This window comes from Mus musculus, chromosome 6 (genome assembly GCF_000001635.26).
Source record: "Mus musculus strain C57BL/6J chromosome 6, GRCm38.p6 C57BL/6J".
In the NCBI taxonomy this organism is placed as follows: domain Eukaryota; kingdom Metazoa; phylum Chordata; class Mammalia; order Rodentia; family Muridae; genus Mus; species Mus musculus.
The window spans coordinates 88,871,804-88,899,003 of NC_000072.6; the positions used below are offsets into that span (position 1 = coordinate 88,871,804).

The 27,200-nt window shown below is 50.5% G+C and overlaps 2 protein-coding genes across 19 annotated transcripts in view; both read right to left on the reverse strand.

The window, feature by feature from the left end:
- Podxl2 (podocalyxin-like 2) overlaps positions 1-3,243 on the reverse strand; it is a 32,490-nt gene extending 29,247 nt beyond the window's left edge. For 3 of the 18 annotated variants that reach the window (NR_166540.1, NM_001347327.2, NM_001379217.1), the window contains exon 1: positions 3,116-3,243. Coding sequence is in view for 3 of the 18 variants with exons in the window: in NM_001347327.2 (NP_001334256.1) it covers positions 3,116-3,176 (61 nt within the window). In the remaining 15 variants the exon portion in view is untranslated. Of the gene's footprint in view, positions 1-2,201; positions 2,315-2,425 lie in introns of those variants that run through there. The other 15 variants (XR_001785137.2, XR_001785138.2, NM_001379223.1 and 12 more) reach the window with 13 other exon arrangements.
- An 8,427-nt stretch (positions 3,244-11,670) lies between these two features.
- Mcm2 (minichromosome maintenance complex component 2) lies at positions 11,671-26,977 on the reverse strand. The gene is made up of 16 exons (NM_008564.2): positions 26,842-26,977; positions 25,484-25,713; positions 21,535-21,710; positions 21,142-21,402; positions 20,173-20,392; positions 19,870-20,077; positions 17,985-18,119; positions 17,211-17,402; positions 16,369-16,462; positions 15,917-16,167; positions 15,698-15,824; positions 15,158-15,270; positions 14,041-14,292; positions 12,879-13,061; positions 12,573-12,728; positions 11,671-12,307 (listed from the first exon to the last, which is right to left on the reverse strand). The coding sequence occupies exons 1-16, from the start codon at positions 26,845-26,847 to the stop codon at positions 12,197-12,199; spliced, it is 2,715 nt and encodes a 904-aa protein (NP_032590.2). The 5' UTR covers positions 26,848-26,977; the 3' UTR covers positions 11,671-12,196.
- Between the last annotated feature and the right edge of the window lie 223 nt (positions 26,978-27,200).

The following is a 27,200-nucleotide window of genomic DNA, read 5'->3' on the forward strand; positions in this document are numbered from 1 at the left end:
TTAAACCCTGAATATTGTACAGGTTCCCAGTGCGCCTGAGCAGACGCACTTCCAGGCCAGGAGGAGTACAGCTTTATCCACACACTGTGCCTCAGCAGGGATGCCGGAGAAGACAGCTTCAGCCACAGTAGGAGAGAGTAAAGTTGGTCTTCCTCAGGAGTCGTGAACTCACCCTCTACACGGGTCCTGAAAAGATGTGCCCTGCTTGCTTTGGAGTCTCTGAACTACCTCCTTGGAACCTAACTTAGCTGGGTGTGGTGGCACACACCTCTAATCCCAGCACTTGGGAGGCACACACAGGCAGATCTTTGTGAGTTCAAGGCCAGCCTGGTCTACATAGTAAGCCCTGGGACAACAAGAGCTACATGATGAGACCCTATCTTGAAAAAACAAAACAAAACAAAACAAAACAAAACAAAACAAAACAAAACAAAACATTCCTAACTTAAGTGTGGTAGAGAAGCAGCCACAGCCAACTGGCCCAGCACACTCCAGCCAACTGCCCCAAAGACAGCAAGGTAGATAGAGCTACAGGCGTGGGGGGCAAAGCTTCTTGCTCAGCCACGTCTGTGTGCAGAGCTGGGTTCATCCTGGGTTTGTCCAGGTGGGACCCTCTACTCTCCATCTGCACTCCAACAGCTGGAGTGACCTGCTCCTCTTTATCTCCTCTTTATCAACCTTTCCTGGTGGCCTATAGCCATTCACAAAGACTGAAATCTCACTTTAAAAGGGGGGAGGGGAATCTGATATTTCCCTTGGTTCTGACTTCTTCCCAACCAATTTTTATTCTCTGGAAGGCATGTTCCTTGCAATGGCTGCTCTGTCTTTATATAGACCTGATTATTTTCCAAAGGCTTGGGTACTGGGTGATCACTTAGGACATATGCGCGGGGGGGGGGGGGGGGGGGAGGGTCTCAGAATTATACTTGCTGTGTGATTCCTTTTCTTCCTCAAGCTCACTGAATTTTCTGTTACTTCATCACCCCAAAGGGAGGCAGAAAGGAAAAGGCACACAGGGAGGGACAAGGTGGATCAGCATCAAGAAAGATCTGATCCAAACAAGCCCAGAAAGGGGAGGTCACGGAGACAGGCAGACATCTTAGGGGTAGAGAAAGCCAGGGCCCCAGAACCCAGTGTGTGTCCTCCTGCACGGTCCCGCTCAGCCCTGGCAGGCAGGCTCTTCTGTCTACCACCAGCTGCACTCGGCCCTCCCCTGTCAGCAGCTTTCAAGTCAGATCCCCCTAAGCCCTTAGCAGACACCAGCATGGGAGGTGGCTGGGCAGCATCTGCCACTCTGCCCCCACAGCCCGGAGTGGCAGCCACAACAGAGATGCACCCCCACCCCACACCCCCATCCCCCACCCCCACCCGACTCCACTGATGTTTGCCGCTGAGAAAGAGTGCATGAGTGAAGCGTTCTTCTTTCTACACAAAGGTGTAGAAAGGAGGCACGCTGATAGACACACGTGTGCCTGCACAGAGATGGGGGCATACAAACGGGGTGAGGGAGAGAAGAGGAAAGGAGGGACCCTGATTGTCATCCCACTGGTCACCAGGATGGGGTCATGAGAGTCAGGTCTCCATACTGACTTGCACTGCTGGCAGAGATGGTGTGGTCCCTACCTAGAGAGAGAGAGCAGACCTCCCAGAGCTTTGCAAAGATCTGGGTGGTCTGTGTAGATGTCCCAGGCCAACATCAATAGACACTTCCCCATAAAATGTGCCCAGGGCAGGCACAGCAGTGTGAGGGGTCAGTTACCTCTCTGACTTTTTGTTTTATTTATCTATCTATTTATTTAGAGACAGGGTCTTGCTCTGCAGCCCAGACTGGACTTGGATTCCCAATCCTCCTGCCCCTTAGGTTCCAAAGAGCTGGAATTACAGTTAAGTACAACCCTAATCAGCGTTCTCCCACCTCCGCCCTTCTCCAGACATTTTCCTGGTGTTCTATCATTGACAGTCTCAAAGTAAGGGCCCACCACCTATTCATATCAAACAAGGTCTTCACCTGACTTCACATAGACGCCTCCTCGAATTTGTATACATTACACTGGGTGGGTTTTGGTGGGGTAACTGCCTGAGCACTAGTGGCCAGTCCCATGCCTGTCTCCACTGGAGGGGAAGCGACGCAGTCGAGGACACGCGTTCACCAAGTCTTGTAGCCCACCCAGCCCAGCACCCTGCTCCTGCCCCAGGCCCACCTTAGGACAGGGTCCCAGCTCCGATCTTCCCTGAGAAAGCTGCTCTCCCATGTCCTGGTCTGACCCACCTTTGCAGTCAGCCTTCCTCCCTCCCCTTCTGTGGTGGCGGCTTGCCTCTGAGCCTGTCAAGCTTTTGTGCCCGCCCCCTACACTCGCACACACCCCTGAATCCCATGTCTACCCTGAGAAGCTGTCTCTTTCTCCCTCACACACATATTTCTTACCTGCCTCAGGCCCCGACCTGTCACACGCCCACACTAACGAGGTATCCGGAGTGACTGCTGAATGAAAACCACGTACCCGAGTCTCACACACAGCCCCATATGGCGGCAGTCGCTGTCGCAGACCTACCCCTTTGTCAGCTCCTAATAAAGTTGCCCCGCGCAGTCGAGGACACGCGTTCACAACGACACGCACACGCCTTCCCAGGCAAGCTCCACGCACATGTAAACATCCACCTCGGCCACGCAGCTCTTTCTTTCTCGGCCCTCGGCATCCCCGGCCCACGCGCTTTGGGTACCCGCCGGACCTTTACGATGCGATTTCTCCAAGGGTGTCACCCGTGCGCTCTCGCCTCCCTGCTGAGCTTCTCTACACCCTCGCGCGCACACACGCACACGCCCCTCTGCTCCTTGGCCGCAGACTGGTCACCTGTCACCTGTCACCTGGCGAGGGGTGGGGCGCGGACACCCTGGTGCAGCGGCCCCGCCGCCGCCGTCCTCGAGCGCGCGCGTGGCACGGAGCATCCAGCGCCCAGGACAGGGCGCCTGGGGGGTCCCCGCGCCAGGCCCCGCGCCGCCGCCTCCTCCCCGCGCGCGGCCGACCCCGCGCGCCCCACAGCCTTTGTTCTGCGGCGCTGCCAGCACTGGCCCGTGGCGCGCTGCGCCCTCGCGGCTTGGCCCGGCCCCACTCACCGGCGGCCAGCAGCAACAGCAGCGGCGGCGGCAGTCGGGCGGCCCGCAGCGGCCGGGCCATGGTGCAGCGTTGCCGCCCGCAGCCGCAGCGCCGCGGCGCCCGGGCCGGCCTCGGGGGCGCGCAAAGCGAAGGCGGCGGCGCGCGTGCGCCCCGTTGGCCTGCGTACCCGCCACTCACGCGCTCATCCGCCCAATCGATGCAGCGGAGGGATCGGGGGCGGGACCCTATTGCGGAGTCCGGCTTCGCACCTGCACCTCGGGCCTCGAGCACTTCGCCACCCGGGGGGGGGGACCTCCCTGGGAAGCGGGTCCCGAACCTTTTGTGCAGCAGACCGGGCCCCAGTTACAGCGAAGGAGACAGAGGCCAGGATCAGCAGGGACCTGTTGGGGCACGTGGCCTGGGGATCCTGAAGGCCGGAGAGGACCAGGCTTTGGTGAAGGGACTGGGCAAGAGCAGAGAGCTGAACTCTGTGCCGGGTGTAGTTTATTTTCATTTTATGTGTGTGAATGTTTTCCCTACATGTACATATGTGCACCACGTGCGTGTTTGAAGTCCACTGATGGTTGTTGAGCCACCATGTGGGTGCTGGGAACTGAACTTGGGTCAGTCCATGCTCTTAACCTCTGACCCACTACAGCTTCCAGGGGTAGTTTAGACCCCCAATTTCCAGTTGGCTTTCACAGCCTGAGGAGATTTGTCCTTGTCTTCAGACATCTTGTGGGAGTCACCTTTCTCTCTAGCCAGCGCTTCTCCTTGACTTCAAGTTTCTTTTTGTGCCAATATGGCAAATCCGACAGGCATTGCTCTTCCTAAGTGTCAGGAGGGCAGGAACATTCCTCAGCATGTTCCAGAGCCACAAGTGTAGGAAGGCAGGTTAAGCACAAACGGAGGCAGAGGGGACCTTCTATGGAGACATTTATAGGATGCATGGATGTTGGGTAAGCTGGGTTTTGGCGAAACCATTCTAGATACAGAGAGAAACTGTGGCAATTCTCAGATAGAAAGATGTCTCACTTCTTTAAGTGACAGTGAAAACACTGACTGAAGCGTGACTGTCCCACGCCTGTAATATTTGTACCGCACTAGAAGGGATTCAGGTTAAGACCAGGGCAGTCTGAGCGACATAAGATTGTCTGGTGGGGGAGGGGAGCTAGAGAGACAGCTCCGCACAGAGTTTGTGGCTCTTGGAGGACCCAGATTTGGTTCCCAGCACCCACACTTGCTACTGTCTGTAACTCCAGCTCCAGGAAACCCAGTGCCTAGTCTTCTACTAGATTGAATCAGTCTGTACTTAAAGGCATGCTGTGTTGGGAGAGAGACTCTAGGTTTGTGTTTTAAAAAAGAAGAAAAGGCTTTGGACTCCTTCCGAAATAATAAGGATCAGACTTGACAGAGGGCGACTCCCTGAAGATCTTGGCTACAGACAAGAAGAGGAAGACTGGCAAGATCAACAAGATGGGTAATGTATACACTGATCCCTATACTTGGGGACAGCTCTGGGACTTAAATGTCTATATACAGACAACAAATTGTATTGACTACAAAATTCTCAGGGCTTATTATGACATACCATCTTTTCAGATAGTGTAAATGGAGATTTGAGTTTGATTATATGATCAGACTAACTTCTAAAGAAAGACAGTTGTCTTTCACCTGTTCAAACAGCAGAAAATCATTCTTAATTGATCTCCGCACCCCGCACTTTCAATGCAAATGTCGATAAGGTTTGTATATTGCAGAATGGAAGACCAAGAAGGCAGCCCTGACAGGATTCACCCTCGAGGATCCTGAGCTACTGAGACCTACTGTTCCAGCTTCTTGCTTGATCCTACTTCAGCTGTATCAAAGCTATTTCCTCTAAAGACTTGCTTCCGGGACATTTTCAGAATAATTAGCTCACTTGGCCCAGCCTTTCAGACTGTTCCAGTCAGACTTCATTTAAGCCTACACTTTCTCAACATACAGAGACTGGACAACAGATGCTACAGCTAGCTTTCTTAAGAGTAACTGGTTTTAGCCGGGCGTGGTGGCGCACGCCTTTAATCCCAGCACTTGGGAGGCAGAGGCAGGCAGATTTCTGAGTTCGAGGCCAGCCTGGTCTACAAAGTGAGTTCTAGGACAGCCAGAGCTACATAGAGAAACCCTGTCTTGAAAAACAAAAACAAACAAGAGTAACCGATTGATTTTGTTTTGGTTTTGTTTTTCTAATTTTCTTGGGTCCTCCAAAAGGAATTCTTTGCTTCAGTTCAGCAGGAAACAATTACAAGGAGACTGTCATCCCTGTCCCTTAAGTTGGGATGGATGGTTTTGGTCATTTTATGAGTTATAGATATGTTGTCATTTTAGGAGATGGTATACAAATAATTGTGGTCTTGAATAGGGAGGAAACAAAATAAAGAGGTTAGATTCGGGATTTCTTTTCTCTTTCCCTTCCTTTCCTCAGTCTTCCTTTCTTCCTTAGGTAAGGGAAAGGAAATTGAAAAGAAAAAAATGAGGAGGAAACCTCTAATTGAGTTTAAATATTTACTACATGTGGGTACCTGAACATACATGGCACTTATTCACAGAAACATGCACACACACACACACACACACACACACACACACACACACATGTAAATAAAGCATAAAGAGACTGGATATTGGCTTAAATGTTAGGGACACCTACTGGCTCTTACAGAGAACCTGGTTCTGTTCCCAGCGCCTAAATAATGATTTAGAATTGATGTTAACTCTAGCTCCAGGGGATCCGGCACCCTCTTCTGGCCTCTGTGGGCACCACACATGCATACAGTACACAAACATGCAGGCAGACACTCATATACATAAAGTCTAAAAATAAACCAAAAATCTTTTTTAAAAATATTTACACCGGGCAGTGGTGTCACACTCCTTTAATCCCAGCACTTGGGAGGCAGAGGCAGGTGGATTTCTGAGTTCCAGGTCAGCCTGGTCTACAGAGTGAGTTCCAGGACAGCCAGGGCTATACAGAGAAACCCTGTCTCAAAAACCAAACCAAATAAATTTTTTTTACTTATTTTATGTCTATGAGTACACTGTAGCTGTCTTCAGACACACCAGAAGAGGGCATCAGATCCCATTACAGATGGTTGTGTGCTTTCTGGGAATTGAATTCAGGACCTCCAGAAGAGCAGTCAGTGCTCTTAACCACTGAGCCATCTCTCCAGCCAGCGAAAAAAATCTTTTTAAAGATAAAAAATGTTATTTATAGTTTTATAGCCCCAACTGGCCCAGAACTCCTAATGTAGACCAGACTAGCCTTGAACTCACAGAGCAAATCATAGTGTAAACCTGCCTCTTCCTGAGTGCTATGATTAAAGGCTGTGCCATCCTGCCTGGTCTATGCTGACTATTTCTGTAAACATATTCACTCCTTTTCTGCAGGGGTGTCATTAGATAGACAGATCCACCTGGCTCTTCTAGTGTATTTAGAAACACAGGAGTTGAGGGGAAAGTACAGGCAAGGCTTGAGCTTCCAGCAAAGAGCAGAACGGACATGCTCTGTCATAAGCAGAGAGTGAATATCACTGTGAGAGAGTGGAGAAGACAGAGATGTGTGGTGTTTAACAGTTCTGTAGTTTATCCTTTAATGTGAGGACCCCGAACACAAGGATGAAGTGGCTAACCTAAGGATACAAGGCAGGGCAGCAACAGTTAGAACACAGGAGCGAAGACCTTCTAATTCTTCACCTAGCCTGAGGACCACCTGACTACACAGCCTACATCATTTGATGAGATGTGTAGGTGGGCCAGGTCCTATAGAGTGAAGGATTATGGATGTCAGGGTAAGTATAAACTTTGTCCTGTAAGAACTACTTTTAAAGGTATAAAAGGAGCTGTTTTAGCTAGAGTTTCTATTGCTGTGATGAAACACCATGACCAAAAATCAAAGGAAGTCAGGATAGGGATTCAAACAGAGCAGGAACGTGGAGGCAGGAGCTGATGGAGCTGATGCAGAGCCCATGGAGGTGTGCTGCTTACTGGCTTGCTCAGCCTGCTTTCTTATAGAACCCAGGATTACTTACCTGTCTAGGGGTTGGCCCTACCTACAGTGGGCTGGGTCCTTCCACACAACCACTTATTAAGAAGCTGTATTGGAACTCACTCTGTAGACCACACTGGTCTTGAACTCTGTCTCCCAAGTGCTGGAATTAAAGGTGTGTGTACCACTCTGCCCATCTTGCTACAGTCTAGCTTGTATCCAGTTGACATAAAGCAGCCAGCACAGAAGCAAGTGAGATATACTCAATGGAGGAAGCCACAAGCCCAAATGCACATGCTTGTAAATAGCTCTCCAGTCAGAGCAAATCATAGTGTAAACCTCAGCTTTTCTTTTTTTTCTTTCCCTTTTTCAAGACAGGGTTTCTCTGTCCTAGAACTCACTCTGTAGACCAGACTGGCCTTGAACTCAGAAATCCGCTTGTTTCTGCTGGGATTAAAGGCATGCGCTACCACTGCCTGGCAAATCTCATCTTTTCAAAAATGAATCCTGTGAGAATATTGTGTGTGGAAGCCCAGGGAAGTCCCACAGCTGGCAGAGATATCATAGCTGTGAATGCATGTATTTAAAAGGTTAAAAGTGAATGAACTAATAAGTGTTCAATATAAGACGCTACTTTAAAAAAAAAAAAATCTAGGGCTGGTGAGATGGCGCAGCCTGTAAGAACACTGCTCTTCTCAGTTCAAATCCCAGCAACCACATGGTAGCTCATAACCATCCACAATGAGATCTGACGCCCTCTTCTGGTGCATCTGAAGATAGCTACAGTGTACTTACATGTAATAAATAAATAAATCTCAGCAGGGCCATAGTGAGTGGGGCCGAGCATCAGAGGTCCTGAGTTCAATTCCCAGCAACCATTTGATGGCTCATAACTATCTGTACAGCTACAGTGTGTTCATATACATAAAATAAATAAATAAATAAATAAATAAATAAATAAATAAATCTTTAAATTAATCCACAGAAAACAAATCAATAAATGTCTATTGTTTTAAGAGAAACGAAGAACCTGGTCGAACCAATTGCTGAAAGTCTATTATTCAAAAAGATAAATGAAAGCCAGGCACAGTGGCTCATGTTTGTATTCCCAGGAGTCAGGGGGCTGAGGCAGGAGATTGCTTTAAGTTCCAAGTCAGGGGCTGAACTATAGAGTAAGAGCCTGTCTCAAAAATAAAAATAGTGTGGTAGCACACGTCTTTAATTCCAGAACTTGGGAAGCAGAGGCAGAAGGCTCTCTGTGAGTTCCAGGCCAGCCAGGGCTACATAGTTAGACCTTGTCTCAAATGTGTGTGTGAGTGTGTATGTGTGTGTGTGTGTGTGAGAAGCAGAACACCTACAGCATCAGGGGTGTATAATTAAAGTAGAACACCTACAACAGCATCAGGGACATTAAGAAAACAAAAGTACAAATTTGATTTTAAAAATTTTAAGAAAAACAACATGACATATAAATAACATTTAAAAGTCTAAATCAGTGTTTCTCAAACTGGGTGGTGGACCCCTTTGGAGGGCAAATGACTCTGTTGCATATCAGACATGCTACATCTCAGATATTTACATTACGATTTGTAACAATAGCAAATTTAGTTATGAATTAGCCATGAAAATAACTTTATGGTTAGGAGTCACCACAACATGAGGAACTATATTAAAGGGTTGCAGTGTTAGGAAGGTTGAGAACCACTGGTCTAAATGATGCTGGTGAGATGGCTTAGCAAGGCACCTGACACCAAGCTGGACAATCTGAGTTTATGCCTGGAACCAACCAATGGTGGAAGAAGAGAACTAACTGCTGAGTGTTGTTTTCTGATCTGTATCTGCACACACACACCGTGGCACATACACACCCACATTTTGTTGCACATATGCACCTGCACACACATGTACACCTGCATACAGATGCACATACACAAATAGTAAAATAAAAGTCTAAATGAATGCCTGTGTGTAAGTGTGTGTATGCCAGAGACAAACTGGAGTGTCACCCTTCAGGCACTGTCCACTGTTTTTGAGATGGGATCTTTGCTCTGGAGCTGGCAAGGTAGGGTAGTCTGGCTGGCCACTGAGGCCCAAGGAACTGCCTATCCCTGCCTCTCCAGTGCTGGGACAAACACACCTTTGCTCCTAGCATTTTTACATAGGTTCTGAGAATATATCCCATGTTCTCAGTGTTTTAAAAACTGGTGCAATTGCCAGGCTTGATGGTGCAAGCCTTTAATCCCAGCACTCAGGAGGCAGAGGCAGGCGAATGGATCTGCGTTTGAGGCCAGCCTGGACTACAGAGCAAGTTCCAAGACAGCCAGAACTATAGAGAAATCCTGTCTTGAAAAAACCCAAACCAAACCAGCAAAAAACAAATAATCACACACACACACACACACACACACACACACACACACACACACACACACACACACACAAACGCTGAGCGATCTCCTCAGCCCCTAAGTGAACGCTTTCAAGTAAAATTAGGTTTAGTGAAATTCACCCCGTAGTAGAAAAGCTAAGAGACCAATAGCTTTGGGAAACAAAGGAGCCTGTCTCACCCAGCAGTCACAGCCTCACAAAATCTCAGGCACGCCGCCTACAGCCATTCATCCCAAGCATTACTGTCACAGCTAAGCAAGGCTCAGCACAGGGACATGACTGGTAGAGTAAGAGAAAAAAGACACACGCCTTATTCTCTCAATTATGTGATTAAACTTGGCATCTCTACAAAAAGAGCAAACAAAACCTTTTCAGGGATACAAACTAAGAGAAGGAAACTTTCACAATCCAGAAGAGGATCTATCTCCCAGGAACCGACAATCAATAACATACTAGATTTCATGGTGTGATCTTTACAAAAGTGTGCCCTGAGAGCTCAAGTGAGGAGGGGCATTGCTAACACCCAAACCGCAGAATTCTGTAAGAGGCCACGGGAGAAAGAAAACACGAGAAATGGGAAAAACTGCAAAGCTTAGGAACCTGAGCTCAAGGCTGAAGAGAAGCAGACAGTTGGCCCCACTCTGGTGACCCCTGAGAAGTACAGGCCAGGGGGCATGCATGTGGCTCAGTGCAGCTCTGGCAGGACATGAACAGGGCTCTGGCTTGTTCTGGCACTGCTTAAAAAAAGAGAATATTCCATCTTAACAGCACAATTAAAAGGCAGAAGAAACCAAACCAGACCCGTGGACTCCACATGCAGGAGCTGTAGCTTCCTAGGAAGCAGACAGTGGGTAAAGATGTATCTTGTCTGAACACAAGAACCCCTTACTATAAGGATGTCAGTTCTGTGTGTTTAACAGCTGTCTTGCCTTATGTAGCTTTCTGTTGGCGTGACCAATCACCTGATAAAAAGCTTCTAAGTAAGGTTTGGGGCTAAGTTCCAAAGATTTGCCTATGGCCTGTTGGCTTGAGTACTGAGAAAATACTTCATAGTGGCAGACACGTCACAGTAACCTGGAAACAAAGGCTACATTGGGGTCCAATAACCTTACTTCTTCCCACAAGGCTCCAAGCTGGTGAATTAGCATTGAGCTAGACTGGGGTACACGCCTTTAATTCCAGGAGGCAGAGACAGGTAGAACTCCATACTGAATTCCAGGCTAGCCAGGTTTACATGGTGAGACCTTGAATTGAAAAAAGGCTAATATCTTAGGTCTCATGAATTCTCCCAGTAGCCTTTGTGCTTTCTCTTCCTGTAAGCAGCCAGAGATGACCTGTGAAGATGGTTCGCTATTCTCTTGACCCAGAACCCCCCTCCCCCAAAATCATGCAAATCAAGAGGTTCAAACCTTCGAGTTCACTTTAAGAACACCCGGGAAACTGCCCAGGCCACCAAGGGTATGCATATCCGCAAAGCCACCAAGTATCTGAAGGACGTCTCTTTATAAAGAAGCAATGTGTGCCATTCCAGCGGTGTAATGGTGGAGTCAGTGGGTGAGCCCAGGCCAAACAGTGAGGCTGGACACAGGGACGGTGACCAAAGAGTGCTAAATTTTTGCTGCATATGCTTAAAAATGCAGAGTCATGCTGAACTTAAGGGTTTGGACATGGATTTTCTAGCCATTGAACACATCCAGGTGAACAAGGCACCTAAGATGCGCTGACGAACCTACAGAGCTCATGGCCGGATTAACCCATACATGAGCTCCCCCTGCCACAGTGAGATGATCTCAGAGAAGGAACAGATCGTTCCAAAGCCAGAAGAGGAGGCTGCACAGAAGAAAAAGATATCCCAGAAGAAACAAAATCTCATGGCCCAGGAATAAATTCAGCATAAAATAAATGCAGAGGAAGAAAGAAAGAGAGAGAGAGAGAAAGAGAGAGAGAGAGAGAGAGAGAGAGAAGGGAGGAAGGGAGGGAGGGAGAGACGGCTATCGCATTAGCAATGACCCTTAAGGGGGACATTTAAAACCCAAAGTACAGGACACATCCACAAAGCAGATCTAACCAGACCTACTTCATTTTGAAACTGAGGGCAGGCAGAAAGGGCCTTCAAAAAGCTCAGGGAAGCCTTGTTGGTACATTAAACCAGAACCAAAGGGATAGCGCTATTTAGGTTTTATTCAAATCTATTAAAAAATAAACTACAAGAAACTGTACAACAAGCAAATGAAGGCACTGGCTAGGTGGGAAGAAACCCATGAGAGGAGCATGGGCCCTCAGCAGACAGGGTCTTGTGCTCCTCCATCACAGGCTTTGAGAATGTTCTGGAAAAGTTTGCAAATACTTCTAAGTTGCTCTTTGTCTAAAGGGGAAAACAAAACAGTCCAGAAACACAACTCATGCCAAAACAGCAATAGTTTTGATAAAGTCTGTCACCTGAACACAACCCCAGCCTTCTAATGAGCCTTGGACAGAGGGTCTGGCCAAGAAGAGTGCTCTAGAGGGGGGCAGAAGAATAAATAGTCATTTAATGCTACAGCCTTGGCCTAGGGGCTCACAGGTAAAGGTCTGCATTAAGCCATCCTCCCACCCCTACAGGGCACCAAGCCCCAGTGGAAGTGGGAAGTGACGTAGGCTCAGCGTGGTGACCGAGCCTCATTCAGACATAGAGGCCCCTGTGCTGGTCTCAGAACTGCTGTAGGATCAGTTTGCGTTTCAGGTCACGGCTGAACTTGTTGAATTTGAAGAGGTCGCTGTCGTAGAAGGCAGAGAGGTTGTGAATATTGATCTGCCTGGCCTGGAGAAAGAACAGCATCAGAGCCATTAGCAGGAGAAGACGCCGGCCTTCACCTCTGGAAGGGCTGTGTTGGTTCAGAGCTCCAGACCTGAGCTTCACCAGCCACAGGTACTCGGACAAGGCTGCTGGTACCTGTTTCCCTTTGCCTATCGCTAGCTCAAGCCTGTTACTGATGGTACACCCCAAATGGCCAAGAGCTCCCCAGAGCAACAAGCCCTGCCCTGCCCTGGCCCGCCCCGCCCCGCCCCACCCAGCTCTTGCATACCTTGTCCATCAGATCCTTCTCAGGTATTTCAATGGTGTCCTGCTGGGCCCCAAAGCGGTTGCGTTGATATGTCACCTGCTCAGCCACCAACTGCTTCAGTATGAAGAGCAGCAGATCATTGTTATCTCGCCGGAAGGAGAGATACCGGGCAAAAGTCTGTGAAAAGAGGACAGAGGTCAGAAGCTCACTTGCCAGCCTTGTCAAGCCACCTTCATGGCTTAAGGGGCCACAGCTAACCAAGGCTCCAGGCCACTTTTCCAGTCCCTAAAACAGGCCAGGAACCTGGCCTCAGCCATACACACCTACCTTGCGCATACTCCGCATGACGCTGAACTTCTGGGTGTCAATGAAGCTCTCCATCATCACTCGGATGGCCATGTTGACATCGTCTTCCATCACGTAGTCCCGCAGGTGCATGCGGGCATGGGCCTCGGCCATGCGGATCATGGACTCGATGTGGCGCACCGTGATGGGAATGCTGCCCGTTGCCTGCAGAGAACAATGTTGATGCTTTCCTCAGAGGAGGAGGGGGCAGAAGGGACCAGAGGCAAATGCCAGGCAGCCAGAGCCAAGATGACCAACGGAGCAGCATCTCCGGCCATGCTCAGCTCCAATGCCAGGTGCAAAACCCTGGCCTGTGTGGCTGCCACTGGCACCACTGGCTATTCTGCTCTTAGCTTGTACCCCCCCCCCCCCCAGTCGGCTACACCTGCGTCTAGCTTACATGGAGCGCTGTGAGATCCAGAACAGTGAGAGTGAAGCCATCGTTTCTGTATGAACCAAGACAGTGGATAATGTGGATAACAGAAAGGACAAAAGCAAACCCCCGCAAACGAAAAAAGTCCAGCTGGCTTCTTGGTGAGGTGTTGTAAGATAGCCAGTGGCTGGCCTTGCAATCTGGTACCAAACCAGCTAATACAGAACTTTAGCAATCAAAACACTATGACACTTGTGATGGTTTGTATATTCTTGGGCCAGGGAGTGGCACCATTTGGAGGTGTGACCTGGTTGGAGTAGGTGTGCCTCTGTGGGTGTGGGCTTAAGATCCTCACCCTAGTTGCCTAGGAGTCACTCTTCCACTAGCAGCCTTTGGATGACATAGAACTCTCAGCTCCTCCTGCACCCTGCCTGCCTGGATGCTGCCATGTTCCCACCTTGATGATAATGGACTGAACCTCTAACATGTAAGCCAGCCCCAATTAAATGCTGTTTTTATAAGACTTGCCTTGGTCATGGTGTCTGTTCACAGTAGCAAAACCCTAACTAAGACAACACTCTTGCACACAGTTAAAGTTCATCTGTAACTCAATGGTTAAGATATGGAATGCCATTTTTTTTTCTTCCCAGTGCTGGGGAAGGTACCATGCCCACACAAGGCAGACACTCACCAGAGTGGTGCCAAGCCATTTAATACTGCCTGTTCTGACCCCACCGTGTCTGGCACCAGTGCAGGGTCCCACTGGCTCACCATGGACTCCTTCCTCAGGTCACTGTACATCCTGGCCACTTTATCCTGGTCCATCTGGTTGAGCTTCGGGCGGACCCTCTCCTTGGCATAGATGATATACTTCTTCAGCACCTCCTGAGGCAGGGGCTCCACGCCATATGTGTTGGGCATGGCTGGCTCCAAGGTGCCACCATTAGTCAACCCTTCATCCTTCTTGTTACTGGGGTGGTGTCTGACGTGGCTGCCAACCACAAAGCGGGCCAGCATCTCATCCTAGGACAAGAAATCAGGAGAGCACAATAAGGGTGTGGGTAGGAAGGCAGGAAAAGCTACACAGCAAGGAGAGTGACTGCCACACTTGACTGAGGCCAGGCAGGCTCGCGAGCGTGCAGAGTAGTGCTAGGCTTAGAGGGGGCAGGAGACAGCCGTGCACCAGTGACAAGCCCAGCTACTCAGGAGCAGAGACAAGACTTGAACCCAGGAATTATGGTAAATTAAGGGAAACACAGTGATAAAAAAAAATGGAACCACGGCGAATCAAGTGGTCCAGAAGCCTCTCACCACAGGAGAGTCTAAGAGGCATCTGTGGGGGAAAAGGACACTCCAGCAGAAAGAGCACATTCAAAGCCCGAGGTCACCTCTTGGGAGAAGAGGCAATGGGTTCATTTAACATGAAGACAGCAGCTGCAGAGCTGGCTGGGGCAATGCACAGCAGCTATTCCCCCCCCACCCCCACCCCCAGCAGGTGCAGGGCTGGCAGGGGCAGTGCACAGCAGCTATCCCCCACCCCCAACCCCAGCAGGTGCAGGGTGGATGTGGAACATGTGCTGGCCACAAAGCAGAGCTTTTGTGGGTCCCCATGGAGGACAGGTGCCGTGTAATTTATTCTTTTAACTGGCAGGCAAATAAGCAACCATCCTAGACAACAGCAGTCTCTTGGGTTAGAGGGCAGAGCTAGAGGAAGGGATATAGGACAGGGTATAGTCTGTGACTAGACTGAGTAGGCAGCCAGGGAGGACCTGGAGAAGCCCTAAAAGGTCAGGATGACACCTGGGTATGAAGACATGTCCACCCAGCACCCAGCACAGCAGGCAATGGCCCAGAACCTGCAGGTGGCACCAGGGATATGGGAATGTACCTGAACTGGATCAACAGTGTCCCTCACCACACACAGGACATCAAAGCGGGAAATGATGGGCTCTGTGAGGTCTACATTCTCTGAGAAGGTCAGTGAAGGGTCGTAGCGGCCTCCTGAAAGATTAAGAGGCAAGCTCTCAGTCCATCCATCCATCCATCCACCCATCCACCCCCCCCCCCCCCCGCCAGGGCTCTGGATCCTTTTTCAGGACCTGGGTGCCTCTAGGGCAGAGTGGGGGGTAGAGGAAAGGGAAGGGATTGGAGACACTATGCCTCATTCCATTAAAACCAGAGCTGCTCCAAAGCAAAGTTCTACTCTAATAAGATAAACGGGCCCCTAGGTGTTAGTCACCTCCTGGCTGGGCATGGGTGCAGCTCCAGCCCCATCTGGACAAAGAATCAAAGCACCCAAAGGTGGTGTAAGGAACAGATGGACAATCACCCTGGGTTCCCACGTCCTTCCTCTGTCCCCCTCTGGTAGGTCATGTTGGATGGGGCTGTGTGTGCTGTCATTCCCAGGCCTGTACTACAGCAGGCATACCTATGGGGTTGGCAGCAGCTATGACAGTGCAGCGGGCTTGCAGCGAGGTAACGATGCCAGCCTTGGAGATGGAGATGCTTTGCTGTTCCATGGCCTCGTGGATGCTGGTCCTGTCCTGGTCATTCATCTACACAACACAGGGCATCCCAAGAGGCCTTAATACTCTCTAATAAAGCCCTCCCACCACAGAGAGCTCAGCCCCAGAGCCCAGATACCCACCTTGTCAAACTCGTCAATGAGACACACCCCCCGGTCAGCCAGAACCAGGGCTCCCGCCTCTAAGGTCCACTCTCTGCTGACGGGATGCCGCTGAACGTACGCGGTGAGACCCACTGCTGACGCACCCTGGCCAGTGGTGAAGATGGCACGGCTAGACACTTTCTCGATGTATTTGAGGAATTGGGACTTTGCTGTGCCAGGGTCCCCACACAAGAGCACATTAATGTCACCTCGAACCTTGTGCTTTCCACCTGCAGGAGGAGGGCCAGAGGACAGGCTAGATCCCTCCAACTCAAACCTGTTCCTCAGCAAAGAGAGAGAGACCACAGCCAAGCAGCAGAGACAGCCCATCAGAGTGGACCAGGGTGAGCATGTCCACGCTCCCTGCAGCCTCTTGTTAACTCTTATGCTTAATCCCCTCAGTGAGGGCTGGCAAGGGGGGTGGGGCTCACCTGGGTTCTTGGGCTCCCCTCCAAACAGGGCCAGAGCCAGGCCTCTCTTGATGTCTTCATGCCCATAGATGGAGGGTGCAATGCTGGCAAAGATCTGAGGGATAGAGGGAGATTCATGAAACTGAACCTAACAGGCAGGTAAGAAATTTAAGTTCCTACCTTCTCTCAATGACCGACTACTATCAGGGCATGAAGCCAAATAAACTCTTTCCTCCCCAAGCTACTTTTGGTCGTGGTCTTTTTTTTTTTCCCTTAAAGATTTATTTAATTTATGTATATGAGTACACTGTCGTTGTCTTCAGACACACCAGAAGAAGACACTTGGATCCCATTATAGATGGTTGTGAGCCACCATGTGGTTGCTGGGAATTGAACTCAGGACCCCTGGAAGAGCAGTCAGTGCTCTTAACTGCTGAGCCATCTCTCCAGCCCAGTCATGGTCTTGATATAGCAAGAAAACCAACCACAACAGCAGTTTCCCTTAGAGCTGATAGAGCCACACATAAAATCTCACTGAGAGGCTCAAAGCAGCAAGACTGGCTATGACTGACAGCTATGACCTGGGGCAGAGTGTCCAGTGCTGTGACTGTTATCCCCAGAAGCCACAGTCCTAGCCCCAGACACTCAGTTTCCAGGACGACCATCAGGCTGGCACGGCTTGGTACCATATACCATAGGCTGAACCTTTGCCCTTCTGGTACACAACATCTTCTGTCATGTCACGGAGGCCCTTGCCTCGGGTAACCTTTGATCCTAGACTTCCAGAGCCTGCCACCAAGACCCATATTTTGAGGCCCTGCCCAGCAGGTAGGGGGCCTGGTCCCTGGATCCCAGCCACCTGCCTTCTCTCCAATTTGCTGATCCTTGGAGAGACCGGTGATCATCTTCACGTCCTCATCGGTGAGCTCCCCCACAGCTACTTTGTTGTCCTTCTTGGCAACATGGTTGGCCAAGATAATAGTGGCAAAGACTGGAAAGCCGTTGGCGGTGTTAAGCGAGCCGTCATAGTTATTATGGTAAATGCCGGTCAGCTCCTGGGAAAGGGCAGTCACAAGTCAGAGGGTGCAACCTGAGGTCCTGAGCTATCGTAGGGCCCACATCCATGCTGCTTTCCCTGGCTCCACCCCACGCTCCCCACACTGCAAACAAGATGAACAGCCCAACAGGCTCAGAAACACGAGCTTTGTCCCACGGTGCTTTGCATGAGAGGGAGCGCAAGGGGCAGAGGAAGGAGCTGTTCATTAAGGTTTCATTCTCATCTTGGCACAACTACAAAGTGTTAGTGAAGTCACTTAAGTTGTGCCCTTGAGAAGGGACTCTCTAGACCCTGACACATCTCCCAGTTCTCTCTGCTCTCTAGCTCCATGAGATGTGTGGCTACCTCCACAGCCACAGGCCCAAAGACCATGAACTGAGGCCTCTCTGGCACTGACCCAAGTTAAACTTTCTCTCCTGTACTATCACAGCAAGATGGAGCAACACCCGCCACTCCAACCAGCAGGAAAAAAAGCTCTCCTTCTGACTCAAGAGCTGGTGCCAGGCTGAACGCACCCATGGACACGGACCCTACCTCCACTGGCCACAGCAGATACCACCAGTTTCTAACAGTCACTCACTATCTCGTCCCCTGGCTTGCAGCTGTCCACCAGATCAGCGAGGAGAATGGCATCCTTGGAACGGGGCAGTCGGCCAGCCGCCACCTTGCCGGGACTCTCCTGGATGCGGATACGTTGGTAGTTCTGATAGATGGTCTGCACAAGACAAAGGTCATGGTTCCTACACAGCCAACCGCTCTCCTCAAAGCACAGCTTTCTCATGTGCTCTGACCTTACTGCAGGCCACGAAAGCCAGAGACCAAAGGGCAGGCCAACTATGACTCAGAAAGTCTCTTCACCTGCCACGATCCCTAGACAGTGTCTTCATCCCTGCCCGAGGCTCCAGCATCTGCTAGGCCCCAGAGCCTAGATTTAAGTGTGTCCACAGTTGGCAGAAGGGGATGCCGAGCTTTAAGCATGACCGACCTTATGAGGGTCAAGCTGGGCCATGTGTGCGGCATCTATAGCAGCACCCTCAAGCGGCAGAGCAAGACCAAATGGTAGAGAGTCCCACTAGTTCATTTACTATCCAAAAAGAGACAACATACTACAGTCTGGGCTGCAAATGTCCCCCATGGCCTATTTGTGGGGCACTAATTCTTCAGTCCATGTATGAGAGGCGATGAAGCCTTGTGGAGGGCCTTAGGTCACAGAGGTATGCCCTTGAAGGGGACTATAGGATACTGGCCAGTCTCTTTTCTCTTCTGTGTCTCTGATGTGAGATGAGCAGCCTGCTGCATCACACACAGGCACAAAGCCACAGGGTCAACTGATGACTCTAAAACCAAGCCATAAATCAACTTTTCTTCAAGTAATTGATACCAGGGGTTTGTACAGGCACCCAGAGCTGACTGATCCACAAGACACAGCAGCTAAAAGAGCACACTCTCACACTCTCAGGTCATGGTGGTGTACACCTTTAAGTCCAGAGCTCCAGAGGTAAAGCTAGGTAGATGTCTGTCAACTTGAGGCTAGTCATGGCTATATAGTAAGCCCCTGTCCCAATAAAAGAAGCATACATCACATCTATACGCTTGCCTGATCCTTAAGATCACTGCTGCCCAGGAGACCTTAGACAATCAAGCCTCCAAATACCCATTTTTTTCCATGAGAAGAGAGCCTCGGAACCTCTCTCCCCAAACGTAATCAAGACTAAGACCCAAGGAACACACTGGGCAGCCAGCAAGGCCAGCACATACTTGACCCCTCTTGCTAATCCCCGCACAGTACAGCTCAGTGTCCCGGGGCCAGAGTCTAAGTTTGAGACACAGCTAAGGTGGGGCTGCAATGGAAGGAGAGGGCACAACTAAATAGAGCCGGGTCACGCGGGTTAAAGCAGACCTGGACTTAAAACACTGTCATAGGCAACTTCCTGGCCAGACAGCTCTAAACTAGACAGCTCAGAACCACAGAAAGCATCAAGTGTGCTAACACTCCTGAAGCCAGGCATTATGAGGGGGTGGGGGAGGGGAGGGGCAGCTGCAGATGAAGACAAGCACAGGCATGCATGCTGTACCCAGGATTTCAGAGTCCAGGGGTACATGAGCCTTCAAAGCAGGGCTCTACATGATCCAAGGTGGTTATAACCCTGGAAACACCCACAAAAGGTACCAGGAGCCAGTCAAGCCCACCAGATAAGATGGTCCAGATTCCCATGTGATGGGCAAGTAGTGCTCTATTGGGGTGGGCAGGAATAAGAGGGCCCTGCTTGCCCATCTCTCTAGAGGTCACAAATGTGGACACACCAAACAGGATCACCTAATTTCAAATATACTGAATTCTTGAAGACATGAGGCCAATCTAGTTCATGCTGCCATGTTTAACTGCCTTAAAGTCTTCTGGCCCTGTAGATGGGCTAGGTCTTTCTTGCACACTCAAGATGGCGTGGCAGGTCTGGGTTACTCACCTCCTCCATGTTGATCTCAAAGGGCCCAGCAGACTGGCACTCAGGGCAGGAGCCAGGCTTCACCTCCTGATTCTGAGACTGGCAGAAAGGCCCCAGTACAAAGTTGCACTTGCTACAGTTGTACTTGACCATGCTGAGCTGGGGCAGGACTCCGGTGCAGCTGGTCACCACGCCACTGGTACGGATCAGCTGGTTCAGGTGCAACTGCCTGTGTTGGGAGGTGACAGGCACACCAGAAGTTATGGGGTTACTTCCTCCACCGCTCTCTGGGCAAGGGAGACCCCACTCTCTCCCCCTGCTCACCTCAGTGAACGCAGCTCCTCCACCAGAGGCAGGTGGGAGATGCGCACATGGATGTGGTTGGTGATACGGTCATATTTAGGGTACATGGCCAACACGACCTCCAGGGCAGCCTCGTCAAAGATCTGCAGCAACTCAGCCGGTGCTTCCGGCAGGAAGTATGCCAACACGTGCTCCCGGGCTGCCAGGTCTTCATAATTTACCACCAAACTCTCACGGTTCTCTAAGGAGGATAGAGGGTGGGACTGATGACATAGCTGGGGTCATGAAAGTAGCTAACATCTTAGAACCCTGCTGGTCAAAGCCCTCTCTACCCAAACCAAACCTAAGAGGGCCAGAAAGTCCAGTGTGCACCCTAGGCCCACTCTGTGGCTGTGCAATGGAGACCCAAGTGGTAACATTAACAGCATACAAATCTCTGAGGATGTCATTTCCAGGAGGAATAGAGCCCTCAGGCTACAGAGCAGTGTGCCCCAGGCCATAGAGAAGCTACAGAAGAACTACAGCCATTGCTGGAGGGGTTGCCACAGCCCCACGCTGTCATACCCTGTAAAGCCAATGCTGTCACACAGAAAGACTGCCATTTTTGCATCAAAGTTGAAATGCACAGGCTGGAGAGTGGCCCAGTGGGAGAACACTGGCTTAGAATGTGCTAGGCCCTAGGCTCAACCTGATTCTGCAAAAACCAACCAACCAAACCCTCCAAAAACCAAAACAGGGTCGTAATACATTTTTAAACATGTCCCCAAACAGCCTAGCTCTGGTGCAGATACAGGAGACCTTGGGGTCCTCAGGTTCAGTCCTTGTCACCCAATGCTCCTGTGCATTCTGAGTTCAGTGCGGCACACAGAGCCAGCAGGATACAGAAGCCAGGCCACCTTCACCCCCCAGTGCTGAGACTGATCCAGGACCTCACTCAAGAGAGATGCTGCACCTCTGAGCCTTGCTCGCCCCAGCCTATCAGGACCATACCTTTGCACATATCACTGATGCGCTCCTTGAAGACGTTGTGGCCATGGCTGTCCACGTGGGTGCGCAGGAAGTTCTTGAAGCGGTGGTGGATCTCCAGCCTGGGCCCTGCCATGCTCACCCACTCGCGCACCGAGTGGCCCTTGAGGTCCTCCAGATTCTCAATACTCTCGATCATCTCTTCATCCTCCTCGCCATCCTCTGTGGCGCGTTCTACGTGGCGGCGCTTACGGGCAGGCCGCTCCTCATCTTCCTCGCTGCTGTCTTGGGTAGCAAAGCACCCCCGTGAGCAAGCCTCTCCCAGCATCCTCTACACAACACTCGCTGCCCACGTCTTCCCCATTCCTGATGCTTTGGACGTCCAAGTGGCACCTCTGGGATGCCCACCACACATACCATAGAGCAGCCCCCGGCGCATGCGTCCCAGGCCTCTGCCAGCCTCACGGTCCCGCTGCCTCATGGTCCGCTCAGCTGCCTCTCTCTGACTGGCTGTCAGCTCCTCCACATCTTCATCATCCAGGGCCAATCCCTCGGCCTCGTAGACATCGAGCTCCGGAATGGGACGGTAGTCTCTGCAAGAGACCAACAGTGGACAATGAATCCCCAAACAACCCACTTAAGAATTAGGTCTGCTCCACGGGCTTACAAAGTCCTTGCTGGACAGCTGCAAACAGGAAGTTGAAAGTTTGAAGAATATGATTTAGGAACTCCGTCAAGGAGGCCGAAGCCCCCAGGATGGAAAAGGGAGTCTTTTTCCGTGCAGGAGGTACACAGCCATGTGAATCTGGGTGGAGAGCAAGCCCCACATCCACAGCGCCACCTGCTGGTGGTATATGATGGATGTGGCCAGTGCTTCCTCTAGATGCAGTCTCCCCCAATCTTGAGAAAATTACCAACCAAGTATCAAACAAGGTCATTTTTACAATCTTCAAATGGCACCATCTTCATCAGACACTAGAAAACATGAAACTGTCAGGGAGGAAATGGGGGAATCATGACACAGAACAGAAACTATGAAAACCTAATAAAAGCAATAGAACACGCTCTTTGGATAACAAACGTGCAAAATCTCTAGAATTCCACGACCCCAGGGGAAATGCAAGGTACTGACTGGCTAACCCAAGTCTGCTCTCAACAGTGTGAACACGTATGGGGCTAGAGATGCTTCGGGGCTTAAGAGCAGTGTACTAATACTCTTTCTTTTTTTGACACAGGATTTCTCTGTGTAGCTCTGGTTGTTCTGGAACTCAAGAGATCTTCCTGTCTCTGCCTCCCAAGTGCTGGGATTAAAGCCGCGTATGTGGGTGCCACTGTGCCTAGCTCAGACTGCTCTTGCAGAGAATGAGAATTCAATTCCCAGCACCCATAGCGGGCACCTGCACTCTCAAATGTACATACCCACAGATGCACCCTCATATATAAAATAACGTTTTAAATGAAAACAACAAAACAATTTAACCAGGTATAGTAGTGCCGGAAGACCGCCAGGCAGATCTGAGAGTTTGAGGCCAGTCAAGGCTACATAGTGAGAACCAAATTTAGCGGTATTATCCCAGGGTGGTCAATGGATAAACCTACACTGTAGATTATCACTCAACCTTAAAACAGAAGGGGACTATAAGAGGTGAAGCTGCTCGGATCAATCTTGACATTACACCAATGGATAAGGCCATAACCACTCCCATGGGGGCCAGAGGGGTCAGACCCAGAAGGACAGCCAAATGGGGACGGGGAGGTAGCGTTTTGGGGGGAAGATTTAAGTTTTGAGACGATAAAAAAAAGTTCTGGTGGAATGATGCAGATGAACGCCACTGAGCCACATACACGAAAAACGGAGAAGGCACTTTGCTGTGTATTTACAACTGAAGGGGCTGGGCTGGAGCGAAGGCGCAGTGCGACCTGAGTTCCCAGCACTCCGATCAGGCAGCCCATAAACCAACCTGTAGAACTCCAACGTCAGGCAGGGGATTTGACACTTTCTTCTGACTTCTGCGGGCATCTATACACTCATGCGCATACACACCAGACACTCAAGTATACACAAGTTTTTTGTTGTTTTTGTTTTTAAATATGGGGAAATCTCCAAAGAGCTCCTAACTCCCAGTAAGAAAAGGAGTTAAGGGCTGGAGACAAGGCTCAGTGAAGAGCGACAGGTACTCTTCAGGAAGACCTGGGTTCAATCCCCAGTACCCATATGGTAGCTCATAACTGTCTGTAACCCCAGTTCCAGGGGACCTGATACCCTCACAGAGATACACATGTAGGCAAAATACCAATGCACATAAAATAAACAAATAGTTTTGTTTGTTTTTACAATTTTAAGAAGAAAATAAAACAGAAATAGAGGAAGCCAAGACCTTGACACCAGCAAGGTCAGAGAGCAGATTCCAGGTGTCCAGGGACTATACCCTCCCTATCTGTCTATGCCTTTCCCCCAGCTGAACACAACCCAGCCAGACTGGCTGACTGAAAGGCTCACACCCACTGGCTCAACTGTCTGAGCAGTTTCTTTCCAGATGACCACTTGTTAGGTCTTTGAAAGGAAGAACCATCTAACAGAGAGCCAGGCCCAGGTTCCCTATGGTGTGAGTCCCAGTCCCCTCAAGGCGATGCCCTTTCATCTTTGAAGGGTGATGTGATTTTATAGTAGATCAGGACACAAGGGGCAGATGCAGTGCTACAGGCTGCAAGCTCTTTCCTCATCGCCACATGGCCTCCCCACAGGAGGGGGCACCTAGCAGAGAAACAGACCCCGGAGTTCTCCCTTCTTCAGGGTGACTGGCTAATGTTCTCAAACTACCCTCTCAAAGCAACCAGTTTCAAAACACCAGAGGCAAAGCAGGTAGAAGTGCAGACTGGTCCTACGTAGAATGTAGTGGTTTCTGAGGAAAGTGTGTTCTGACCCTTAAAGGATCTCAGTCCACCGGAAACACACGCACTCAGTGAGATTCTAGTTAGTCTACAGCGGAACAGGCCACACAGTCTGGGGTTGGTCAAATTTCAACTCCAGAAGCTGTCCTTGAACTTCCACACGTGTGCTATGGCATGTGCACCCATACACAAACACACAATGAGCAATGTAATGAAATATTTAAAAAAAAAAAAAAAAAAAAAAGACTTTTAAAGAAATGACCCGGCTGCTCTTGCAGAAAACCTGGGCTCAGTTGTCGGCACCCACAAGGTAGCTCACAACCATGGGGTCTGACGCCCTCTTCTGGTCTCTACAGGCATAGGCATGCATGTGGTAAAACACTCAATACACACCTTCAATCCCAGCACTTGGGAGGCAGAGGCGGGGGTGGGGTGGTTCTGAGTTCAAGGCCAGCCTGGTCTACAGAGTGAGTTCCAGGACAGCCAGGGCTACACAGAGAAACCCTGTGTCGGAAAAAAACAAACAAACAAAAGACTGAACTTTGAAAACTCCAGAGTAAAATGTTGGCACAAAAGGATGAACACCAAGACTCCAGTTCTGGTAATTTGATTAAAACTGGGATCAACAGGCAGAAGAGAATGGCTTGCAGAAAGCTTGCACACACCGTCTTTGCACTGAAGGCTTATAATATAAAACTTCGTTTCTTTCCATACAAACCCTGAGTCAGATAGTCCTCAGACATCTCTAAAGTGTCTCTCACTTTAAAGAAGAGGAGGTGGCCCTGGAGCCCCCCTACCCCCCCCCGCGGCCCCCCCAGCAACTCTGCAGGAAAGCCCTTGCTGCTGAGCCCAGGATGATCAACTCCATCAGTCCATGGACACTCACTGCAGACCCAGTCTCTTCACACCTAGCCTGGCAGTGTGTAAAGAAAAGAACCAGATGGTGCAGACAGCCCAGTGATGGCTCATACCCCTCAGATATCCCCTACGGAAAGGTACAAAAGCAAGGTGCCAAAAGCCTCCTAAGTGGCCACATAACTGGTGTCGGTAAGGGAGATCTCCCTACCTCCTGGCAAAGCTCAGTTTCCTGACGGCCTCAGTCACCTTCTGTATGTCTGCTTACAACTCTGAACACTTGTGACCCAGAGCCTGATGCAGGCTGGGTGCAAGTTTGCTGACTGAACCATCTTTCCGAGTTGGTGCCACCCTTCAGGGCTCTTCAGATCAGACTCTATGGGTCCCCTTCTCCTAAGCGGGGGCTTGCCTGGGCTTTAGGGTCTAGTCTGAGGTGTATACAGTGAGCTAAATGCATCTTCCCAGTGGGTGATGAACCTCCACATCCCAACCAAGCCATATACAAAGGCAAAGTCACCAGGTTGGCTCATACACTCATGGGTCCCCAAGGCCAGGCCACCAGACACGGGGGGGGGGGGGGGGGGGGGTCCTTCTGCTAAGCCACCTAACCACAGCCTACCTCTCCATGCCATCACCAATGAGTTCCTCTCCATCCTCTTCTTCCTCCATGGGCCCCTCTGTGCCCAGCAGCCCCTCAGACTCATCTTCAAATGGGGGGAGGTCTCTGCCAGGGCTGGAGGTCAGGGCGTCAGCACGTCTGGAGCTGCGGCCTGGGCTGGAGGTGAGGGGATCACTGATCCGGCGCCGCTGACGGGCAGGGCTAGATGCTGAGAGAGACTCAGAAGACTCCTGTAGGAGAAAAAGTCTGCCATCAGACACTGGAGGGACACAGGCTGACAGCCTCCTGGTTACCATGGGGCCTTCCCACAGTCTGTCTCCTGTACACTAGGCATTGTTCTCAGGGACATATTAGTCCCTCAGATCTGTCCATGTCTGTCTTATGAAAAACCTCGGGGGCTATGTAGTTTTTTTTAAAAACCTGTTTATAATCTATTTTCACACCCCACTTAGCCCAAACCCCACAATATGCTGGGTGCTGAAACAAGAGGTGAAGATAAAAGAGGCATCAAGGAACACTATTCTAGAAGTGAATGGTGGAAAGAACAGATCTTTAACCTTTAATGAAAACGCTAACAGTAAGAGTAGGGAAGCCGAGCCAGGCAGTGGTGGTGCACGCCTTTAATCCCAGCACTTGGGAGGCAGAGGCAGGTAGATTTCCGAGTTCGAGGCCAGCCTGGTCTACAAAGTGAGTTCCAGGATAGCCAGGGCTATACAGAGAAACCCTGTCTCGAAAAAACCAAAAAAAAAAAAAAAACCAAAAAACCAAAAAACCAAAAAACCAAAAAAAAAAAAAAAAAAAAAAACAAAACAGAGTAGGAAAGCCGGGCCTGATGTCACAGGCATGAAATCCAAAATACCTAGAGGCTGAAGCCTGATGATCGCCAAGTTCAAGGCTAACCCGCACTACAGAGCGAGTTCAACCCCAGCCTGGGTTACTTAGTGGGACCCTTTCTACTTTCTTTCTTTTTGAGGAAGGGTTTCTCTGTGCAGTTTGGCTGCCCTGGAACTCACTCTGTAAAACTCAAAGACCCGCTTGCCTGTAACCCCCTAGTGCTGGGATTAAAGGCATACGCCTCCCCGGCCCAGCTATGAGACTCTCAAGAGAGAAGGGATGCACGCAGCTACGTGGTAGCCGGCTTTCCCTACATGCGCGGGGCTCTGGGTTCCATTTCCTGCAGCCTCACCACCATAAGTGCGTGTAAACCCGGGGCCTAGAGACACATGAGGAGAGCAGAGACGACCCGTCCCAGACTGGTGCAGGTAGCCCCGCACTCAAGCCTGCCACTAGAGGAAGATACCGGCCAAGCTAGCCGAGATCGCTGAATACCGCCCGCCCGGGATCAGCCCATTCCTCACCGCCATGTCTGCGCTAGCTCCACCGCACCAGCTGCCACCGGTTTTCGCGCGAAAACTAGACCACGTGACCCGCCCATGCCCGGGAAGCGCCGGGAGGACTCAGACGTCACTACGTCCTCGTCAATCTAGAGCGGAAGGAGGGCTAGAATGTTTGGGCACGCCCACACCAGAAAGCCCCGCCCCGCTCCCCGCCCACAGCTTTCAAAAGGCTGAGCCCTCGCCTCCTGCACACCTAGGCTTAACCCTTCAGCGTTTACCACGCTAAGGCAAGGAAGCGGGACTTTGGGTCACTAGTGGCTCTGAGGACCAATCCGGCCTTCTAGAGTGTGACCTAGGTATCTAAGTGTCGGTATGGCCAC

What these genes read in the sequence shown, in the direction of transcription:
- Mcm2 (NM_008564.2), bottom strand. An exon ending in ATTGGTGATGGCATGGAGAG is followed by an intron (nt 21,711 to 25,483) that starts GTAGGCTGTGGT and finishes GGTCTCTTGCAG; the next exon opens with AGACTACCGTCCCATTCCGG. An exon ending in TCATGCGGAGTATGCGCAAG is followed by an intron (nt 12,729 to 12,878) that starts GTAGGTGTGTAT and finishes CTCTTTTCACAG; the next exon opens with ACTTTTGCCCGGTATCTCTC.